The 20588-nt window shown below is 43.5% G+C and overlaps 1 protein-coding gene across 4 annotated transcripts in view; it reads right to left on the bottom strand.

Annotated features, from left to right (window-relative positions):
* ets1 (v-ets avian erythroblastosis virus E26 oncogene homolog 1) overlaps positions 1-20588 on the bottom strand; it is a 52645-nt gene that overhangs the window by 22963 nt on the left and 9094 nt on the right. The window contains exon 1 of one of the 4 annotated variants that reach the window (XM_029681291.2): positions 17357-17724. The exons of the other annotated variants lie outside the window; for them this stretch is intronic. Within the exon in view, the coding sequence (XP_029537151.1) occupies positions 17357-17423 (67 nt within the window). The 5' untranslated portion in view covers positions 17424-17724. Of the gene's footprint in view, positions 1-17356; positions 17725-20588 lie in introns of those variants that run through there. 4 annotated transcript variants of the gene reach the window in all.

The following is a 20588-nucleotide window of genomic DNA, read 5'->3' on the forward strand; positions in this document are numbered from 1 at the left end:
TTCATTCATAAACCCCCTGCTATGATGCGGTCTCTGGCTGAGACTGCTGCGTTCATTCCTAAACCCCCTGCTATGACGCTGCCTCGATATGCATGGAGCAGGCAACTTCCACCCACACAATGGGAGAAAGAGACACTGTGCTATCATGTGGCTATAAATAGACCTAGACTGAGTGTGTATGAATGTGTGCGTGTCCATTTAGGTCTGTCACTGTGTGTGTGTGTGAGAGAAAGACAGTGGGTATGTGATCAAAGTGGGTAGAATGTCTATGGGGCTATTCAGTGGACTGTCAAATATTTCAGCAGTGAAATGCTTTTAAAGCCATAAAGGGCTGATTTATTTCAGTCCGTTGTGAGATTAACATCCGTGGCTGACAATACACCTCTCTTTCTCTCTCACTGCAGCACTGTAAGGCTGTATTTAAGTATGCGAGAGGGTCCACTTCCTGAGGCTAAGGTGTCACTTCCCAGAAAGAAAGAGAGAGGTTAGTTGTGGGTAGAGCGGGTCGGTCATTTCAGGGCCAACCCCGGTTAACCCATTTATGGAAAATATCCCTCCACGGCTAATATAGGTTATTAGGCAGCGTGGTGGGTACCACCAGGGGGTCCTACTCACTCAGGGACCCCATGTCCAGAGGTGACACCGCTATCGGAGAGAGCTTTGATGGGGATTCTTATCAGTCCCAGTCTGGGAGTGAAGGGTCATAAACCCTGCTGACATAAAGAGAGACCATTCAGCAGGGGAATGAAGTTGGGGGGGGTGGGGCTTCAGAGGGCAGTCTATGTCCTGAGAGGACCGCTTGTTCTACCGCTATTTGGATTCCCATGTGAAGGCCAGAGACAGTAATAGAAGAGGCCACTCGGTACTCGCTAGAGGAAGTTGCCGGGCAGGCAGAGTAGTTGCGTTACAGCAGGACCGACCATGGGCCAAGGCCAGATGAGGGCCAGCCCAGGCGCTGCTCTGAGGTCACAGGCTGGGGCTCTCTCACCATCCATCCATCCCTCCCTGTTGGAACACTGCAGCTATTCTTAGGGCTCCACCGCTGTCTGCCCACTCCCTTCACAAGCCTGTGGTGCTCAGCCTCCAGAGCTGTAACTACTACTACTGTTGACCAGGCCTGTAACTACTACTACTGTTGACCAGGCCAGTAACGACTACTACTGTTGACCAGGCCTGTAACTACTACTACTGTTGACCAGACCTATGACTACTGTTGACCAGACCTGTAACTACTACTACTACTGTTGACCAGACCTGTAACTACTACTACTGTTGACCAGACCTGTAACTACTACTACTGTTGACCAGGCCTGTAACTACTACTACTGTTGACCAGACCTGTAACTACTACTACTGTTGACCAGGCCTGTAACTACTACTACTGTTGACCAGACCTGTAGCTACTACTACTGTTGACCAGGCCTGTAACTACTACTACTGTTGACCAGACCTGTAACTACTACTACTGTTGACCAGGCCTGTAACTACTACTACTGTTGACCAGACCTGTAGCTACTACTGTTGACCAGGCCTGTAACTACTACTACTGTTGACCAGGCCTGTAACTACTACTACTGTTGACCAGGCCTGTAACTACTACTACTGTTGACCAGACCTGTAACTACTACTACTGTTGACCAGGCCTGTAACTACTACTACTGTTGACCAGACCTGTAGCTACTACTGTTGACCAGGCCTGTAACTACTACTACTGTTGACCAGGCCTGTAGCTACTACTACTGTTGACCAGGCCTGTAGCTACTACTACTGTTGACCAGACCTGTAACTACTACTACTGTTGACCAGGCCTGTAGCTACTACTACTGTTGACCAGACCTGTAACTACTACTACTGTTGACCAGGCCTGTAGCTACTACTACTGTTGACCAGGCCTGTAACTACTACTGTTGACCAGGCCTGTAACTACTACTACTGTTGACCAGGCCTGTAACTACTACTACTGTTGACCAGGCCTGTAACTACTACTACTGTTGACCAGGCCTGTAACTACTACTACTGTTGACCAGGCCTGTAACTACTACTACTGTTGACCAGGCCTGTAACTACTACTACTGTTGACCAGACCTGTAACTACTACTACTGTTGACCAGGCCTGTAACTACTACTACTGTTGACCAGGCCTGTAACTACTACTACTGTTGACCAGACCTGTAACTACTACTGTTGACCAGGCCTGTAACTACTACTACTGTTGACCAGGCCTGTAACTACTACTACTGTTGACCAGGCCTGTAACTACTACTACTGTTGACCAGGCCTGTAACTACTACTACTGTTGACCAGGCCTGTAACTACTACTACTGTTGACCAGACCTGTAACTACTACTACTGTTGACCAGGCCTGTAACTACTACTACTGTTGACCAGACCTGTAGCTACTACTACTGTTGACCAGACCTGTAACTACTACTACTGTTGACCATGCCTGTAACTACTACTACTGTTGACCATGCCTGTAACTACTACTACTGTTGACCAGACCTGTAACTACTACTACTGTTGACCAGACCTGTAACTACTACTACTGTTGACCATGCCTGTAACTACTACTACTGTTGACCAGACCTGTAACTACTACTACTACTGTTGACCAGACCTGTAACTACTACTACTGTTGACCAGACCTGTAACTACTTCTACTACTGTTGACCAGACCTGTAACTACTTCTACTACTGTTGACCATACCTGTAACTACTTCTATTACTGTTGACCAGGCCTGTAACTACTACTACTGTTGACCAGACCTGTAACTACTACTACTACTACTGTTGACCAGGCCTGTAACTACTACTACTGTTGACCATGCCTGTAACTACTACTACTGTTGACCAGACCTGTAACTACTACTACTGTTGACCAGACCTGTAACTACTACTACTGTTGACCAGACCTGTAACTACTACTACTGTTGACCAGACCTGTAACTACTACTACTGTTGACCAGACCTGTAACTACTACTACTGTTGACCATGCCTGTAACTACTACTACTGTTGACCATGCCTGTAACTACTACTACTGTTGACCAGGCCAATAACGACTACTACTGTTGACCAGACCTGTAACTACTACTACTACTGTTGACCAGACCTGTAACTACTTCTACTACTGTTGACCAGACCTGTAACTACTTCTACTACTGTTGACCAGACCTGTAACTACTTCTACTACTGTTGACCAGACCTGTAACTACTTCTATTACTGTTGACCAGGCCTGTAACGACTACTACTGTTGACCAGACCTGTAACTACTACTACTACTGTTGACCAGACCTGTAACTACTTATACTACTGTTGACCAGACCTGTAACTACTACTACAACTGTTGACCAGACCTGTAACTACTTCTACTACTGTTGACCAGACCTGTAACTACTTATACTACTGTTGACCAGACCTGTAACTACTTCTACTACTGTTGACCAGACCTGTAACTACTTCTATTACTGTTGACCAGGCCTGTAACTACTACTACTGTTGACCAGACCTGTAACTACTACTACTGTTGACCAGACCTGTAACTACTACTACTGTTGACCAGACCTGTAACTACTTCTACTACTGTTGACCAGACCTGTAACTACTTCTACTACTGTTGACCAGACCTGTAACTACTTCTACTACTGTTGACCAGACCTGTAACTACTTCTATTACTGTTGACCAGACCTGTAACTACTTCTATTACTGTTGACCAGGCCTGTAACTACTACTACTGTTGACCAGACCTGTAACTACTACTACTGTTGACCATGCCTGTAACTACTACTACTGTTGACCAGGCCAATAACGACTACTACTGTTGACCAGACCTATGACTACTGTTGACCAGACCTGTAACTACTACTACTACTGTTGACCAGGCCAATAACGACTACTACTGTTGACCAGACCTGTAACTACTACTACTACTGTTGACCAGGCAAATAACGACTACTACTGTTGACCAGACCTGTAACTACTACTACTGTTGACCAGACCTGTAACTACTACTACTACTACTACTGTTGACAAGACATGTAACTACTACTACTGTTGACCAGACCTGTAACTACTACTACTGTTGACCAGACCTGTAAATACTACTACTGTTGACCATGCCTGTAACTACTACTACTGTTGACCATGCCTGTAACTACTACTACTGTTGACCAGGCCAATAACGACTACTACTGTTGACCAGACCTATGACTACTGTTGACCAGACCTGTAACTACTACTACTACTACTGTTGACCATGCCTGTAACTACTACTACTGTTGACCAGACCTGTAACTACTACTACTGTTGACCATGCCTGTAACTACTACTACTGTTGACCATGCCTGTAACTACTACTACTGTTGACCAGGCAAATAACGACTACTACTGTTGACCAGACCTATGACTACTGTTGACCAGACCTGTAACTACTACTACTGTTGACCAGACCTGTAACTACTTCTACTACTGTTGACCAGACCTGTAACTACTACTACTACTGTTGACCAGACCTGTAACTACTTCTACTACTGTTGACCAGACCTGTAACTACTACTACTACTGTTGACCAGACCTGTAACTACTACTACTGTTGACCAGACCTGTAACTTCTACTACTGTTGACCAGAGCTGTAACTACTTCTACTACTGTTGACCAGACCTGTAACTACTTATACTACTGTTGACCAGACCTGTAACTACTTATACTACTGTTGACCAGGCCTGTAACTACTACTACTGTTGACCAGACCTGTAACTACTACTACTACTACTGTTGACCAGGCCTGTAACTACTACTACTGTTGACCATGCCTGTAACTACTACTACTGTTGACCAGACCTGTAACTACTACTACTGTTGACCAGGCCAGTAACGAATACTACTGTTGACCAGACCTGTAACTACTACTACTACTACTGTTGACCAGACCTGTAACTACTACTACTACTGTTGACCAGACCTGTAACTACTACTACTGTTGACCAGACCTGTAACTACTACTACTACTGTTGACCAGACCTGTAACTACTACTACTACTGTTGACCAGACCTGTAACTACTACTACTACTGTTGACCAGACCTGTAACTACTACTACTACTGTTGACCAGACCTGTAACTACTACTACTACTACTGTTGACCAGACCTGTAACTACTTATACTACTGTTGACTAGACCTGTAACTACTTCTACTACTGTTGACCAGACCTGTAACTACTTCTACTACTGTTGACCAGACCTGTAACTACTTCTATTACTGTTGACCAGACCTGTAACTACTACTACTACTGTTGACCAGACCTGAAACTACTACAACTACTGTTGACCAGACCTGTAACTACTACTACTACTGTTGACCAGACCTGTAACTACTTCTACTACTGTTGACCAGACCTGTAACTACTACTACTACTATTGACCAGACCTGTAACTACTACTACTGTTGACCAGACCTGTAACTACTTATACTACTGTTGACCAGACCTGTAACTACTACTACTGTGGACCAGACCTGTAACTACTTATACTACTGTTGACCAGACCTGTAACTACTACTACTGTGGACCAGACCTGTAACTACTTATACTACTGTTGTCCAGACCTGTAACTACAACTACTGTGGACCAGACCTGTAACTACTTATACTACTGTTGACCAGACCTGTAACTACTACTACTATTGACCAGACCTGTAACTACTTCTACTACTGTTGACCAGACCTGAAACTACTTCTACTACTGTTGACCAGACCTGTAACTACTACTACTACTGTTGACCAGACCTGTAACTACTACTACTACTACTGTTTACCAGGCCTGTAACTACTACTACTGTTGACCAGACCTGTAACTACTACTACTGTTGACCAGACCTGTAACTACTACTACTACTACTGTTGACCAGGCCTGTAACTACTACTACTGTTGACCAGACCTGTAACTACTACTACTGTTGACCAGACCTGTAAATACTACTACTGTTGACCAGACCTGTAACTACTACTACTACTACTGTTGACCAGACCTGTAACTACTTATACTACTGTTGACTAGACCTGTAACTACTTCTACTACTGTTGACCAGACCTGTAACTACTACTACTACTACTGTTGACCAGACCTGTAACTACTACTACTACTACTGTTGACCAGACCTGTAACTACTACTACTGTTGACCAGACCTGTAACTACTACTACTACTGTTGACCAGACCTGTAACTACTACTACTGTTGACCAGACCTGTAACTACTACCACTGTTGACCAGACCTGTAACTACTACTACTACTACTACTACTGTGGACCAGACCTGTAACTACTACTACTGCTGTTGACCAGACCTGTAACTACTACTACTACTACTGTTGACCAGACCTGTAACTACTACTGTTGACCAGACCTGTAACTACTACTACTGTTGACCAGACCTGTAACTACTACCACTGTTGACCAGACCTGTAACTACTACTACTACTACTACTACTACTGTGGACCAGACCTGTAACTACTACTACTACTGTTGACCAGACCTGTAACTACTACTACTACTACTACTACTGTTGACCAGACCTGTAACTACTACTACTACTGTTGACCAGACCTGTAACTACTACTACTACTGTTGACCAGACCTGTAACTACTACTACTACTGTTGACCAGACCTGTAACTACTACTACTACTGTGGACCAGACCTGTAACTACTACTACTACTGTTGACCAGACCTGTAACTACTACTACTACTGTTGACCAGACCTGTAACTACTACTACTACTGTGGACCAGACCTGTAACTACTACTACTACTGTTGACCAGACCTGTAACTACTACTACTACTACTACTACTGTTGACAATACCTGTAACTACTACTACTGTTGACCAGACCTGTAACTACTACTACTACTACTACTACTACTACTACTACTGTTGACAAGACCTGTAACTACTACTACTGTTGACCAGACCTGTAACTACTACTACTGTTGACCAGACCTGTAACTACTACTACTGTTGACCAGACCTGTAACTACTACTACTACTGTTGACCAGACCTGTAACTACTACTACTACTGTTGACCAGACCTGTAACTACTACTACTACTGTTGACCAGACCTGTAACTACTACTACTACTGTTGACCAGACCTGTAACTACTACTACTACTGTGGACCAGACCTGTAACTACTACTACTACTGTTGACCAGACCTGTAACTACTACTACTACTGTTGACCAGACCTGTAACTACTACTACTACTGTGGGCCAGACCTGTAACTACTACTACTACTGTTGACCAGACCTGTAACTACTACTACTACTACTACTACTGTTGACAAGACCTGTAACTACTACTACTGTTGACCAGACCTGTAACTACTACTACTACTACTACTACTACTACTGTTGACAAGACCTGTAACTACTACTACTGTTGACCAGACCTGTAACTACTACTACTGTTGACCAGACCTGTAACTATTACTACTGTTGACCAGACCTGTAACTACTACTACTGTTGACCAGACCTGTAACTACTACTACTACTACTGTTGACCAGACCTGTAACTACTACTACTACTACTGTTGACCAGACCTGTAACTACTACTACTGTTGACCAGACCTGTAACTATTACTACTGTTGACCAGACCTGTAACTATTACTACTGTTGACCAGACCTGTAACTACTACAACTGTTGACCAGGCCTGTAACTACTACTACTGTTGACCAGACCTGTAACTACTACTACTGTTGACCAGACCTGTAAATACTACTACTGTTGACCAGACCTGTAACTACTACTACTACTACTGTTGACCAGGCCTGTAACTACTACTACTGTTGACCAGACCTGTAACTACTACTACTGTTGACCAGACCTGTAACTACTACTACTATTGACCAGGCCTGTAACTACTACTACTGTTGACCAGACCTGTAACTACTACTACTGTTGACCAGACCTGTAACTACTACTACTACTACTACTACTGTTGACCAGACCTGTAACTACTACTACTACTGTTGACCAGACCTGTAACTACTACTACTACTGTTGACCAGACCTGTAACTACTACTACTACTGTTGACCAGACCTGTAACTACTACTACTACTGTTGACCAGACCTGTAACTACTACTACTACTGTGGACCAGACCTGTAACTACTACTACTACTGTTGACCAGACCTGTAACTACTACTACTACTGTTGACCAGACCTGTAACTACTACTACTACTGTGGACCAGACCTGTAACTACTACTACTACTGTTGACCAGACCTGTAACTACTACTACTACTACTACTACTGTTGACAATACCTGTAACTACTACTACTGTTGACCAGACCTGTAACTACTACTACTACTACTACTACTACTACTGTTGACAAGACCTGTAACTACTACTACTGTTGACCAGACCTGTAACTACTACTACTGTTGACCAGACCTGTAACTACTACTACTGTTGACCAGACCTGTAACTACTACTACTGTTGACCAGACCTGTAACTACTACTACTACTGTTGACCAGACCTGTAACTACTACTACTACTGTTGACCAGACCTGTAACTACTACTACTACTGTTGACCAGACCTGTAACTACTACTACTACTGTGGACCAGACCTGTAACTACTACTACTACTGTTGACCAGACCTGTAACTACTACTACTACTGTTGACCAGACCTGTAACTACTACTACTGTGGGCCAGACCTGTAACTACTACTACTACTGTTGACCAGACCTGTAACTACTACTACTACTACTACTACCTGTAACAAGACCTGTAACTACTACTACTGTTGACCAGACCTGTAACTACTACTACTACTACTACTACTACTACTGTTGACCAGACCTGTAACTACTACTACTGTTGACCAGACCTGTAACTACTACTACTGTTGACCAGACCTGTAACTATTACTACTGTTGACCAGACCTGTAACTACTACTACTGTTGACCAGACCTGTAACTACTACTACTACTACTGTTGACCAGACCTGTAACTACTACTACTACTACTGTTGACCAGACCTGTAACTACTACTACTGTTGACCAGACCTGTAACTATTACTACTGTTGACCAGACCTGTAACTATTACTACTGTTGACCAGACCTGTAACTACTACAACTGTTGACCAGGCCTGTAACTACTACTACTGTTGACCAGACCTGTAACTACTACTACTGTTGACCAGACCTGTAAATACTACTACTGTTGACCAGACCTGTAACTACTACTACTACTACTGTTGACCAGGCCTGTAACTACTACTACTGTTGACCAGACCTGTAACTACTACTACTGTTGACCAGACCTGTAACTACTACTACTATTGACCAGGCCTGTAACTACTACTACTGTTGACCAGACCTGTAACTACTACTACTGTTGACCAGACCTGTAACTACTACTACTGTTGACCAGACCTGTAACTACTACTACTGTTGACCAGACCTGTAACTACTACTACTGTTGACCAGACCTGTAACTACTACTACTACTACTGTTGACAAGACATGTAACTACTACTACTGTTGACCAGACCTGTAACTACTACTACTACTACTGTTGACAAGACATGTAACTACTACTACTGTTGACCAGACCTGTAACTACTACTACTGTTGACCAGACCTGTAACTACTACTACTACTACTACTGTTGACAAGACATGTAACTACTACTACTACTGTAGACCAGACCTGTAACTACTACTACTGTTGACCAGACCTGTAACTATTACTACTGTTGACCAGACCTGTAACTACTACTACTGTTGACCAGACCTGTAACTATTACTACTGTTGACCAGACCTGTAACTACTACTACTGTTGACCAGACCTGTAACTATTACTACTGTTGACCAGACCTGTAACTACTACTACTGTTGACCAGACCTGTAACTACTACTACTGTTGACCAGACCTGTAACTACTACTACTGTTGACCAGACCTGTAACTACTACTACTGTTGACCAGACCTGTAACTACTACTACTGTTGACCAGACCTGTAACTACTACTACTGTTGACCAGACCTGTAACTACTACTACTGTTGACCAGACCTGTAACTACTACTGTTGACCAGACCTGTAACTACTACTACTGTTGACAGATAACATGTAACTACTACTACTGTTGACCAGACCTGTAACTACTACTACTACTACTGTTGACAAGACATGTAACTACTACTACTGTTGACCAGACCTGTAACTACTACTACTACTACTACTGTTGACAAGACATGTAACTACTACTACTACTGTTGACCAGACCTGTAACTACTACTACTACTGTTGACCAGACCTGTAACTACTACTACTACTGTTGACCAGACCTGTAACTACTACTGTTGACCAGACCTGTAACTACTACTACTGTTGACCAGAACTATAACTACAGTATGCCCCTCTCTCTTTACAATACAAAACACACAGCTCTCCAGGGTCTGAGGCTAACAGAGACGAATGCCCCCACATCTTCTCTTCTCTATTTCTCTCTCTTCTCTATGTTTGAAATTCTAGCTTCTGATGTGTGGTAAGTACATTAACTCGTCCATATTGTTTACCAGTTTCAGTTCATGTGTGATGATATTAGCTGCCTTTTTCAATTGATCCAAGGCTATGCCTGGTGGATGCTGAGTTTTTCTCTTGAAAGCTGGTGGAAATTCCCTGCTTACTGCAGAGGGGGGAAAACAGAGACAAAGCTCTTACTAATGGCTCATGCTCACCATCCATGCCAGCCGCCTACATGTCTTGCGACTCACGATCATACACTCAATACTTCAATCATAGAGACAGAGCAGATGGTTTTATACGTCTTCAAAGTAGAAATGACGACTGTGTTGCAAAATATCTCACTCTGCAAAAATACATACACATTTTGCAATGCCCAGCTCCCTATGAAAAACGCCTACAGCAAATTTCAGAACACTTCAATCTACCCAAGACAAAAAACATGGGAAAAAAGCAGGAAAAGGCTGCTCTGTGTTCTTTGTGAGTTAGCAGGGCTCTGGCTAGCTGTTAGACTACCATGCCAGAGAGCAGAGCAGGTGGTGTGAGCTTAGCGGCATGTAGCAGCTTTCCCTGGCCCCAGCCCAGTTGTAAACACACAGGGGATGCTCTGAGGGAACTGTTTAGGCATTAAATCAAACACACGACATATCTGACAAACAGTTTACTTGCTCGCTTGCATTCTTCTAACAAACCCACCATGCCTGTCCCGTTTTCAGCCCAAACTGCAACAGTTTCCTGACACTGTTCTGAAATGTGGCGGGAAGCGTTACCGCCTGAAAGTAGAGGGAAGCCATCATATTAACAGAATATTCATTCATTCCATAGTTCTGTTTGTGACACTCTACGCACACAAACACTATATGGATACAGTTCTACATCATAGAGCTCAATGTGCTCTGCTCATTCTAGGGCATGGGCGACAGATGGACAGTGGATAAATAAATTCCCTCCAGACCACATTGTTTTCATGTTGCGTGCCATACATTCCTCTTGTGTTTAACAATCACTAATGTGCTTCCCACAGCTTTCTTGTGTGCCTCTAATGAGTCAGAGAATGACTGTGGCCCCTTAGAAAACGGTTGGAGTTCAAATACATTAATTCATCTCTATTTTCGATGGAACAGTGATGTTTTAGAGTTGAAATTGATGTTTGAGTGAGAGGCAAACAATCATATATTTGTAAAACATATCAAACATCTACTTACTTTTCACCTCTATCTCAACGTAGGTGTTTTTTGACGCAATGCAACACTTCAGACAAAATGAAATAGCTGTGTGTGTGCTGATCAAATGATGTGTAACAGATGGACAACAGCAACTCATGGGACACATGCACGCGAGCGTGCAAACACTCACACACACAGACTCATCCAAAACATTGAGTAGATGTGACTCACACCGTCAGAGAATGACTGAACATTGTGTTCCTCTTGACGTGAGTAAACATAATGCAAGCAATCAGTCTATCTAAATAAATGTCATCATTTACTCACTATTTGTCATTTCTTCCTAAGAAGTTCCCCAAAAAAACATACTGGAGTCTGAGCTCTGAGGGCTGAGGATAGGAGCACGTAGAGAGACCTCTTCAATGTGGTTTTATGAGAAACTGCCAGTGGACTGTGTCCCAGCAGCTCTGTAGTGATGGAAGTGAAAGCTGTCAACTTCTCATTAGGACAGACCCTTGGGCCTCCTCCAGACGCCCACATTAATTGTCGTTAGCAACACTCAGTCTGGAGATTGCCAGGCCAGGCCACTCACTCCATCCCAAATATGCAGATATGAAGAAAGAGAGAGAAGGAGCCAGGCCAAGCTAAGGCATCCAGCTGTTCCAAACACCCAACTCTCAACCAACCACAGCCCTGGCCCCAACCTCCCCTCCTTGGGGTCCAGAGCAGAGCAAGGTAAGGGCACATGCGCCTCCGATTTGACTGTGCCTGTGTCACTGAGGCCCGACTCGACATGAGAGTGCCACAGAGCCTCACCTACATCATAGAACTCTCCTCCCCCGCCACAGCTTTACTTATTGTTCCCTGCTAAGTAGAGCAGACCTGCTTGTCAATACCCCTCTGATATAGTAGGGTTGACATACATTAAAGCGCAAGCTGTGGCTCATGGGACATTCACTACTAGCCTGATTACAAAAGCAGCACTCATGCTGACTCCAAAAACAGGTGGTCTGCAGAAAACAGAAAATGCATACAAAAAGGAAAGAGGAAAATCTGGGCCGCTGGCCGTAAACAGAAGACCGGGCTTGGCCTCGGAGGACACCAGATTGATGTGTATACCAGGCAAAGTATTCTTACTCTGGGCAAACAACCTCCTGATGAGGAACTGTAAAACAGCAATATGGGGACAGAAATACATGTAGTGCCACACACAGGGAATGGTGGGATGCGTGGGAGGTGGTTGGCCATGGTTTGGTGAGGCAGCGTGGACCACCACTAGTCAGTTCCCAGTCAGCTCTCCCAGTCAGTCCAGTAATGTGGAGTAATGGGGAGAGGAAGGGCCTGTGGCAGCAGGAGGCAGCCGGTGGCACGCGGTGGTGTGGCTGGTGCTGTGACTCAGTGATTAGCAGAGACTGACAGACAGCTAGGATGAGAGAAGCCGACGCCACATCAAGGCCTGAGGTGACGTTAGACAGAGATGCTCATGTGGCCCACAGAGAGGATGGAAAAGAGGAGGGAGAGGGGGAGAGGAGGAATGAGAGGAGGGAGGATGTAAAACTCAGGGACGTGCCGTTTCTTTGTTTTGGTTGCAGTCTTGAGAAGGCTTATTCGTGAATGTTGTTTCTGATGTTTCTGACACGGTCAAAAGAAACTATCTTTCAAGTTCACATACCGTTATACAACCAAATTATATTTTTCAACTTGATTCCACACATACCTATGCTTCAGCACATCTTACAGTATGTCACACCTTCAAATGCCTTTCTTGCTCCCTCTCTCTCCACATATGCTTACTATTTAGTACACTGATTTATCCACAAGGTAGCACACCTATTGTATATGACTAAACTCTAAAAGGCTAAATGAATACGTGCAGTCATCCCGATATTGCCCATTCATGATAACATTTCACAGATTAACAGGGGAAGACCACGGTCAAAGAGATGAATGAACGAAGGATGAGGAGGGAGGAGGAGATACCCATTTAATGATATTATAGGGTGACATCACAGCCCATTCACAGCAGAGACACTGGGTCATTGTGGCCAGTAGTAAAGTACTTCTCCTCATAGACAACCATTCTACCAACGTCTGCTCTGCATAAAATTAGACTGTGGCCCATTCAGGAGACTGGGCATCCAATGCGCACTGGGCACAATGGCAGCCTGGCATCATGGAGACATTGTTTAGGTAAACACTGTCTAAATACTATGGGCACAGCACCAAATACCAGGCACCGAAAAGTGCTCTTGATCTAACATCCTGGTTGGCCATTATTTGACTCAGCAAAGTGAAATGGACCTGAGCAAATGTGTTTGTTCTGTTGGGTCCAGAAGCAGCAGCCCACATCAGAGGAGGCTGAATCACCCCACCGCTGTTTGCACAGCTGCCAAGTGGCCCGGCGGGATCAAACATGGGCACATTTAGCATTTTATACCCCACTACTGAAGGAGCGCTGACACCGTCAAACCAGCCTTCAGCCGACACACGCTTATTCAAGCCACCATGCCCAGGAGGAAAACACACCTCACCATGCCAACAGGCACCCACCCGGGGAGAGATGGGTCGCGCCTCTGGCTCCTGGCCCATTGAGGGCCCTGGCTGGCTGTGTGTGGCTAGGGTGTGTGGTGGCATAAGGGGTTCTGAGTGCAGCCGCCCGGCCCGGTAGTGCAGCGTGCCAGTTAAGACAAGCAGCGCCTTAATCAGATAAAAGGGAGACTGCGACAGAGCAGTCCTGCCTGCCGCACACATTCCTCTCAGTCAATTAACCCTGACCTGCAGACCTGACGAACAGAGAGAGCGGGATCTTAGACCATGTAGGGAGGACTCAGTCAGTACAGGACAGCACATGTTCTTATACAGGATGGTAGGAGTAGTGTATATACAGTCCTGTAAAGAAGCCATAAGCTACATTCTTTTGAAATCAGAAAAAGAGGCAGTTATTTTGCAATCCGACACCCTCCATCTTGAGAAGAAATGGGACTTATCTAAGCCTTGGCAGCTCCACTCCATAGCTTTCTAGTTTTGTTATGGCTACTTGATACATGGGGTAATCAGCTACTGCACCATGCTCTACGTTATACTGAGCTTATATCTAATTCAATATAGCAGCACTTTATTGCCAAGTGTTCACTTGCATGTGGAAAACTTTCACTTGCATTTCCCAATATATCATTGGCACTACTTTTTGGAATCCCAAAGAATCTGACTTGTGTGTAGGAATGAAGGATCTACTATGTCAGTACCACTACTGTAACTCAGGAACCTGCTTTGTGGAATATAAACAGCTTTGTTTTGGATCACCCCTAACCTCCACCACAGCCTGTAGGCACTTAAAAATAATTACCTCAGTGGGATAGAGTGAAAAAAAAGCTTCAGTAAACTGACACTCGCTGCACCTTCACAAAGATAGAAAAATAAACAAGACAATGAGATGTACTCCAACCACTTAATCCTATTGTCTTGCTGTGTGTGTGTGTGTGTGTGTGTGTGTGTGTGTGTGTGTGTGTGTGTGTGTGTGTGTGTGTGTGTGTGTGTGTGTGTGTGTGTGTGTGTGTATGCATGCACGCATAGAGAGAAAAAGAGACAGAAAAAAGTTATACCTGTATCTTAGTGTAAATGTTACTAACCAAATCCTCTGCCTAAGTGTCATCACTCTATAGCTCACTTAACCCTTTCCACCATTCACAGACAAAGTGCTGTTCTAGTATATACCAGCCACGAGGAACATTGCAATTTCCTCTTTGGATCAGAAAGAGCAGGAAGGGTTCAGTTCATCAGTGGGCCATTGGTCTACTGTCCTATTTGCAGTGAGAGAAGCTAGCTACATGGAAACTGGGAAGGAGTAGACGGAATGTGTATGTCTGATGTAGAGAGTCTTGGCAGCTACAGCCTGACCCCAGCACACATGGTCGGCAGAGGAAGAGGGAGCTAGCATTGCGAAATGGCTTTGCAAGATAGCAGTATGTTTTGGCAACCCCACTGCAGCTGTCAGCAACTTTTTTATATGAGTGTGTTACCATTCCCGTGTGTGTATGTTTGTGTGTGTGCGCACCTTCTGCAGGTGTAATCTGAATTAAAGTGGTGAACACATCACCAGTGCTTCACCTCAAGGAGTCATTACACGTTCTTCCTTTTTTTCAGCGTATCGGGTTACGGTGTAGTGTATGTATTGTGTTTCCATGACGTCTCAAGCCTTTGCCACCTTAACAGCTGGCACACTTCTGAAGCTAAAAACTTGTCTGATTATTAGCCTGATGTTAGCTACTATAAAGCCCAGTCAGACCTATCAATGAAGGAAGAAAGAGTGAAATCAGCCTGATTCTCTGTGTAAAAGAACAGAGTCACTTTGAGGGGAATTAAACCACAAGGATCTAAATACAGACACAAACACTGTGTTGTGTGGGCTTGTCTCCATGCCACAGCCTAGTGCAACCTGGCCTTACGGGCAGCAGGCAGGATATCCAGCCCTTAGGCCTGCACACTCATCACCACCGTCTGCCTCTGGTTCTCTCTGGAGACGCCAGCTAAACCACTCAGCACAAGGAGGAGATGAGAGGGGGAATACTGATGACTGGGCGTGGTCTCCCATGCAGACAGAGCAGCATGCCTGATATGACACACACACACACCCCCCCGTGCTGGGGCAACTCTGGGTGGCCAGGGAGGGAGACTGGGAGAGGCAGTTAGATGGGCTGTGATTGGGAGAGGAGATGGGACTGTGATAGTAGGTGCCCGGAGAGGCATGATCTCAGGATGAAAGAGAAGGCTTACTCTCTAGAGGGAAATCATTTGGACAGATGTTTTTTTTTACTATTATACCAAAGGCATACACAACAGGCACAAGGCTACTGTACCTCCATAAATAATCATGTGTTCAAATTAACAAACTTTTTATGAATGAGGAAATGTGTCAACTGTCAAATTAAAATATATATTTTTAACAGGCTTATGCACAATGTCACACTGATTGCTTTAGTTTTATATTATTTACCATAGCTGAAGTAAGTGTTCATACAGGTAAAATAGTTAAATCATGTCTCCTCATAAATGAACTCTTCATCCTCTGAAATATGATTGTCAGTCTAGTGCAGGGTTCAGCAGCAGCAGCAGCCTACAGTCTAGCCTTGTGATACAGAGCTTTAGACTGGTATAGACAGAATAGTCCCTGCATCATGTCTACTGAACATGAGATAGAAGATTAAGAAATACAACTATGTAAACGGGCGATATCATTCATTTTGTAGGTTAGGAGTAGGTTATGAACCAAGCATAATGTACTGTAACCTAAATTGCATAAGAGTAATGTAAAACATGCATTTTCCCTTGTCCATTATTTTATACAACACAACTGTCTGGAACCACAAACATTTATCGAAACCTGTTGTCTTGTTAATGCATACACATCGATTATTGAGATGCGATAGGACGCGGACATTATGTCCTGTTAGGCTACATGATGGCTTTATCATAGGGAAATACTTATCACCTCCACTGATACATGTTGCACTACTTAGGACAGCATTTTGGCTTACAAAAGTTTGAAATGCAAGCCGCTAACTGGCCGGGAAAAATATGAAACATACCGAGCGCAGGCTACTGTAATTACAATGTTATATTATGTCAAAGTTCAAAAGTTGATTTACTCACCGTCCATTCTTTCAGACTTTATGATGGTTAACGTCGGTTTCATGTCGACAGCTGCCGTCATGATCATCAGATCAATTTGTTCGATAACGGGATGCTCTATTTGTGTCTCTCTCTCTAAACACAATAGTTCATAAATAAAGTTATGATTTACTCAAAAACAATATTGCGTTTTTTCTTATCCTCCCGCTTCAATTTATCTCCACCAACATTTCTCCAGTAGGCTACAAACTTCTCTCTCCGCTACTCTCTCTCTCTCCGCTACTCTCTCTCTCTCCGCTACTCTCTCTCTCTCTCAATTCAATGGCTTTCTCTCTCTCTCTCTCTCCTTCCCTCCCTCTATCTCCGTCAGGGCGTTTCTGTCGCTCTGACTGAGAAGCACGGAAAAGATTGTTCCTTCTGTGGAGCCTAAATGTACGATTTGACATCTGAAGGGGCGGTGTTTCGACAGCCCGTGCTCAAGTTCGTTTTGCATGGCCCGGTTCCCCGGGTGAGGAGAGTTCTCATTTTAGAACATTCCATTGGTCCTTAAGTGACATCTAAACCCAACCGGAGCACCAGGCGATGCAAAAGGAACTCCACCAGTGATTCACAATTCAATTACGTTCTTGTCCACTGTCTTTCTGTGAGAAACAATGATCCACATGTTTCCGCAAATTAGTCAAATTCAATGGCTGACAGTAGGCTATTTTGGACATCTGATTTGTTAGGCTACTTCTTGTATTTAGAGATTAGTTCTGTTTAGTTTTTATGCACAACAATAGACCTACAGAAGTTCATCCATGTTCTATAATCCTAGTGTCAAAGACTCCCCCATAACGCAACTTTTATGAAACATTATAGGAAGGTCTTCAATTAAAATGTTACAAATGACATAATTATGCAGATAGAGACCTAATATAGTGAGTCAATAACCCTATACAATTCGCATTGTTTATGAAACATTCTCATTGTCACCCTTAAGCACAAGTTAAAAGAAAGGCGTGGGAGGATTGTTAAACATCTGATAGACCAGCATACAGAGCAGTATACAAAGCATCCCAGGCTAAGGGGTCCGTTTGTGTCCAATTCCAAGGGTCCAAGCGTCCTCATAACATGCAACCGGCCCTCATAAACACCTCAGATTATTTCCTGTTCACCTTGTACTGATCAATAAAAAACAAGGATGCCTATTTACAGAACTACCTCTCAGGCTTTAGAAAAGGGATGACGTTTTGGAAGAATGCACAGGATTTGATGCTGCTGAAACTTGAAACGCATCCAAAAATCACTCAGTAGACACAGAGAGTTCAAAATAACTGGATCAATCGTCTCTTTTATCGACACAAATAAAATCGGGGACCCCTGTCATCATGGCCATCACTGCTAATCTGGTTTGTAAGTATTACTGTTTAATCTATAAGGATCCTTTTTATATTTGAGTCTGTTTTTTAGGATACTCTGATGAGGGGCAATCAACGTGTCAACGTCATTTAGGATATTGAATCAAGATTTAGTTATGCCTCTTGTACGAGAATGACTGAATATCTGAGCGAGAGAGAAAGAGTACTGGTGCTCCACTTGAAACAATGACAACCACAAGGAAATTACCTGCCATGGCAACAGATTGTCGTTGCAATTTTTTTACATGCAGGTTGCTCTGCTTCTTTAGTGGAACCTAGTTATGTTGACAACAGTAGGAGGGTCTGTCCAAGACAATATTACTGGTAGAAGTAGACAGATAAAGTACAATAGTTTCATTGTTTGTGAGCTGTAGAATTAATGCCTCAAACAAACAATATAGTGACATTGGATGCTGATACATTGGCTAAATCCTATCTACACAGATCTGCATACACAAAATAACATAGCTGGTCCATCCTAATTTGCAAGGCAATATGATTCTACATATACGTAGCTATATCTCCAAATGGGATTGGGAGGTAGGGAAGCCAGTGGTATTGATCATGTATGGATTTTTAAATAGGGATCTTTCACCATCTCCATTAGCAAACCTGGATATGAGCCATAGTGGAAATGCCAGGCAGAGATGTTGTGTGGCCTCTGCGGTCTCACTGCTCCTCACAAGGGCCTGTCAAGGGGGTGGGTATGAGGGGAGGGATGGTTTAAAGGTACGCTTACTTCATTTCAGTCAGTCAGTCACTCTCCACTCTCTCCCTCTCACTGCCCTCTTTGTTTTGTCTTAATGAGCTCCTTGTATCTACTCTTAAAAGGACAGCCCAGGTCCTTTGTGCCTGAGGGCAGCCATTAAGACTAATAGCGTTGCTGACTAATATCTGGACCGGAGCTAGCTGAGTGGCCTTTTCAAGGCCACTTTTCATTATGCCCCCTCTCGCTCCCTTATAAGAAACATCCATGTGTTAATGGTGAACATTTAAAGTATGTATTAATCTATCTATGTACTTAATATCTTAGTTTGAAATTTACTAAGTTCTAGAAATAGGTCAAGTTGAATATAAACTTTTGTTTAATGTTTTGAGAGCTCCACAGACACATATAAGCACAGGCAGACAAACATTTAGAGGGGATGTACTCATTTCCACTTGGTTAATACACTCCGGTTTTCATTCAGTATTATATTTCTGACAGGCTAAACTAATTTCCATGAGCGTTACAACAGAGGGAATAAGAGCTGGGTCTCCCTTTACTAAAACCAATGGTTCAAAGAGAAACTCTGAAAGGAAATATTAAAGTTGATTTATTTATTACAAAAGCCAGTTACAGATGTAGGATCTTAATTTGCAGGATTGCAATGCAGGACATGTAAAATGTGCACTGTATTTGAGGTTTAAAAAGGCTTCTGAAGTTTGTAATTTCAGACTTGTCCATTAATTATAATCCACATAATAATTCACATTTCCTGTTGCTGCAGAATTATTTTTCTGCTATAGCCAACTGTCTCAAATTAAGATACTACATCTGTAAGAACTGGGGCTGCTGTTGTTAACCACACAAACAGTTTCCTGGACACTACCACGTCAAGTTAGTCACTGGTCATTGTACTGTAATTTATACATTGTACAGTTACAGGAAGAATGGTTATGGGAATGAAAATGTCTCTCTATGTCATTTTAAGTTTAAGTGACAGTCCTCCCAATGAGACTGAGCAGCACCACAGTCATGTCCCACAAATAAGGCAACATGTGCACTTGGGTTTCAATGTCTCGCTTCTTCACCTGGCAAATGCTGTTGCCATGGTTTTGACAGTTAGGGGTTCACGCAATGGCATTGCATT

Source organism: Oncorhynchus nerka, linkage group LG14 (genome assembly GCF_034236695.1).
Source record: "Oncorhynchus nerka isolate Pitt River linkage group LG14, Oner_Uvic_2.0, whole genome shotgun sequence".
In the NCBI taxonomy this organism is placed as follows: domain Eukaryota; kingdom Metazoa; phylum Chordata; class Actinopteri; order Salmoniformes; family Salmonidae; genus Oncorhynchus; species Oncorhynchus nerka.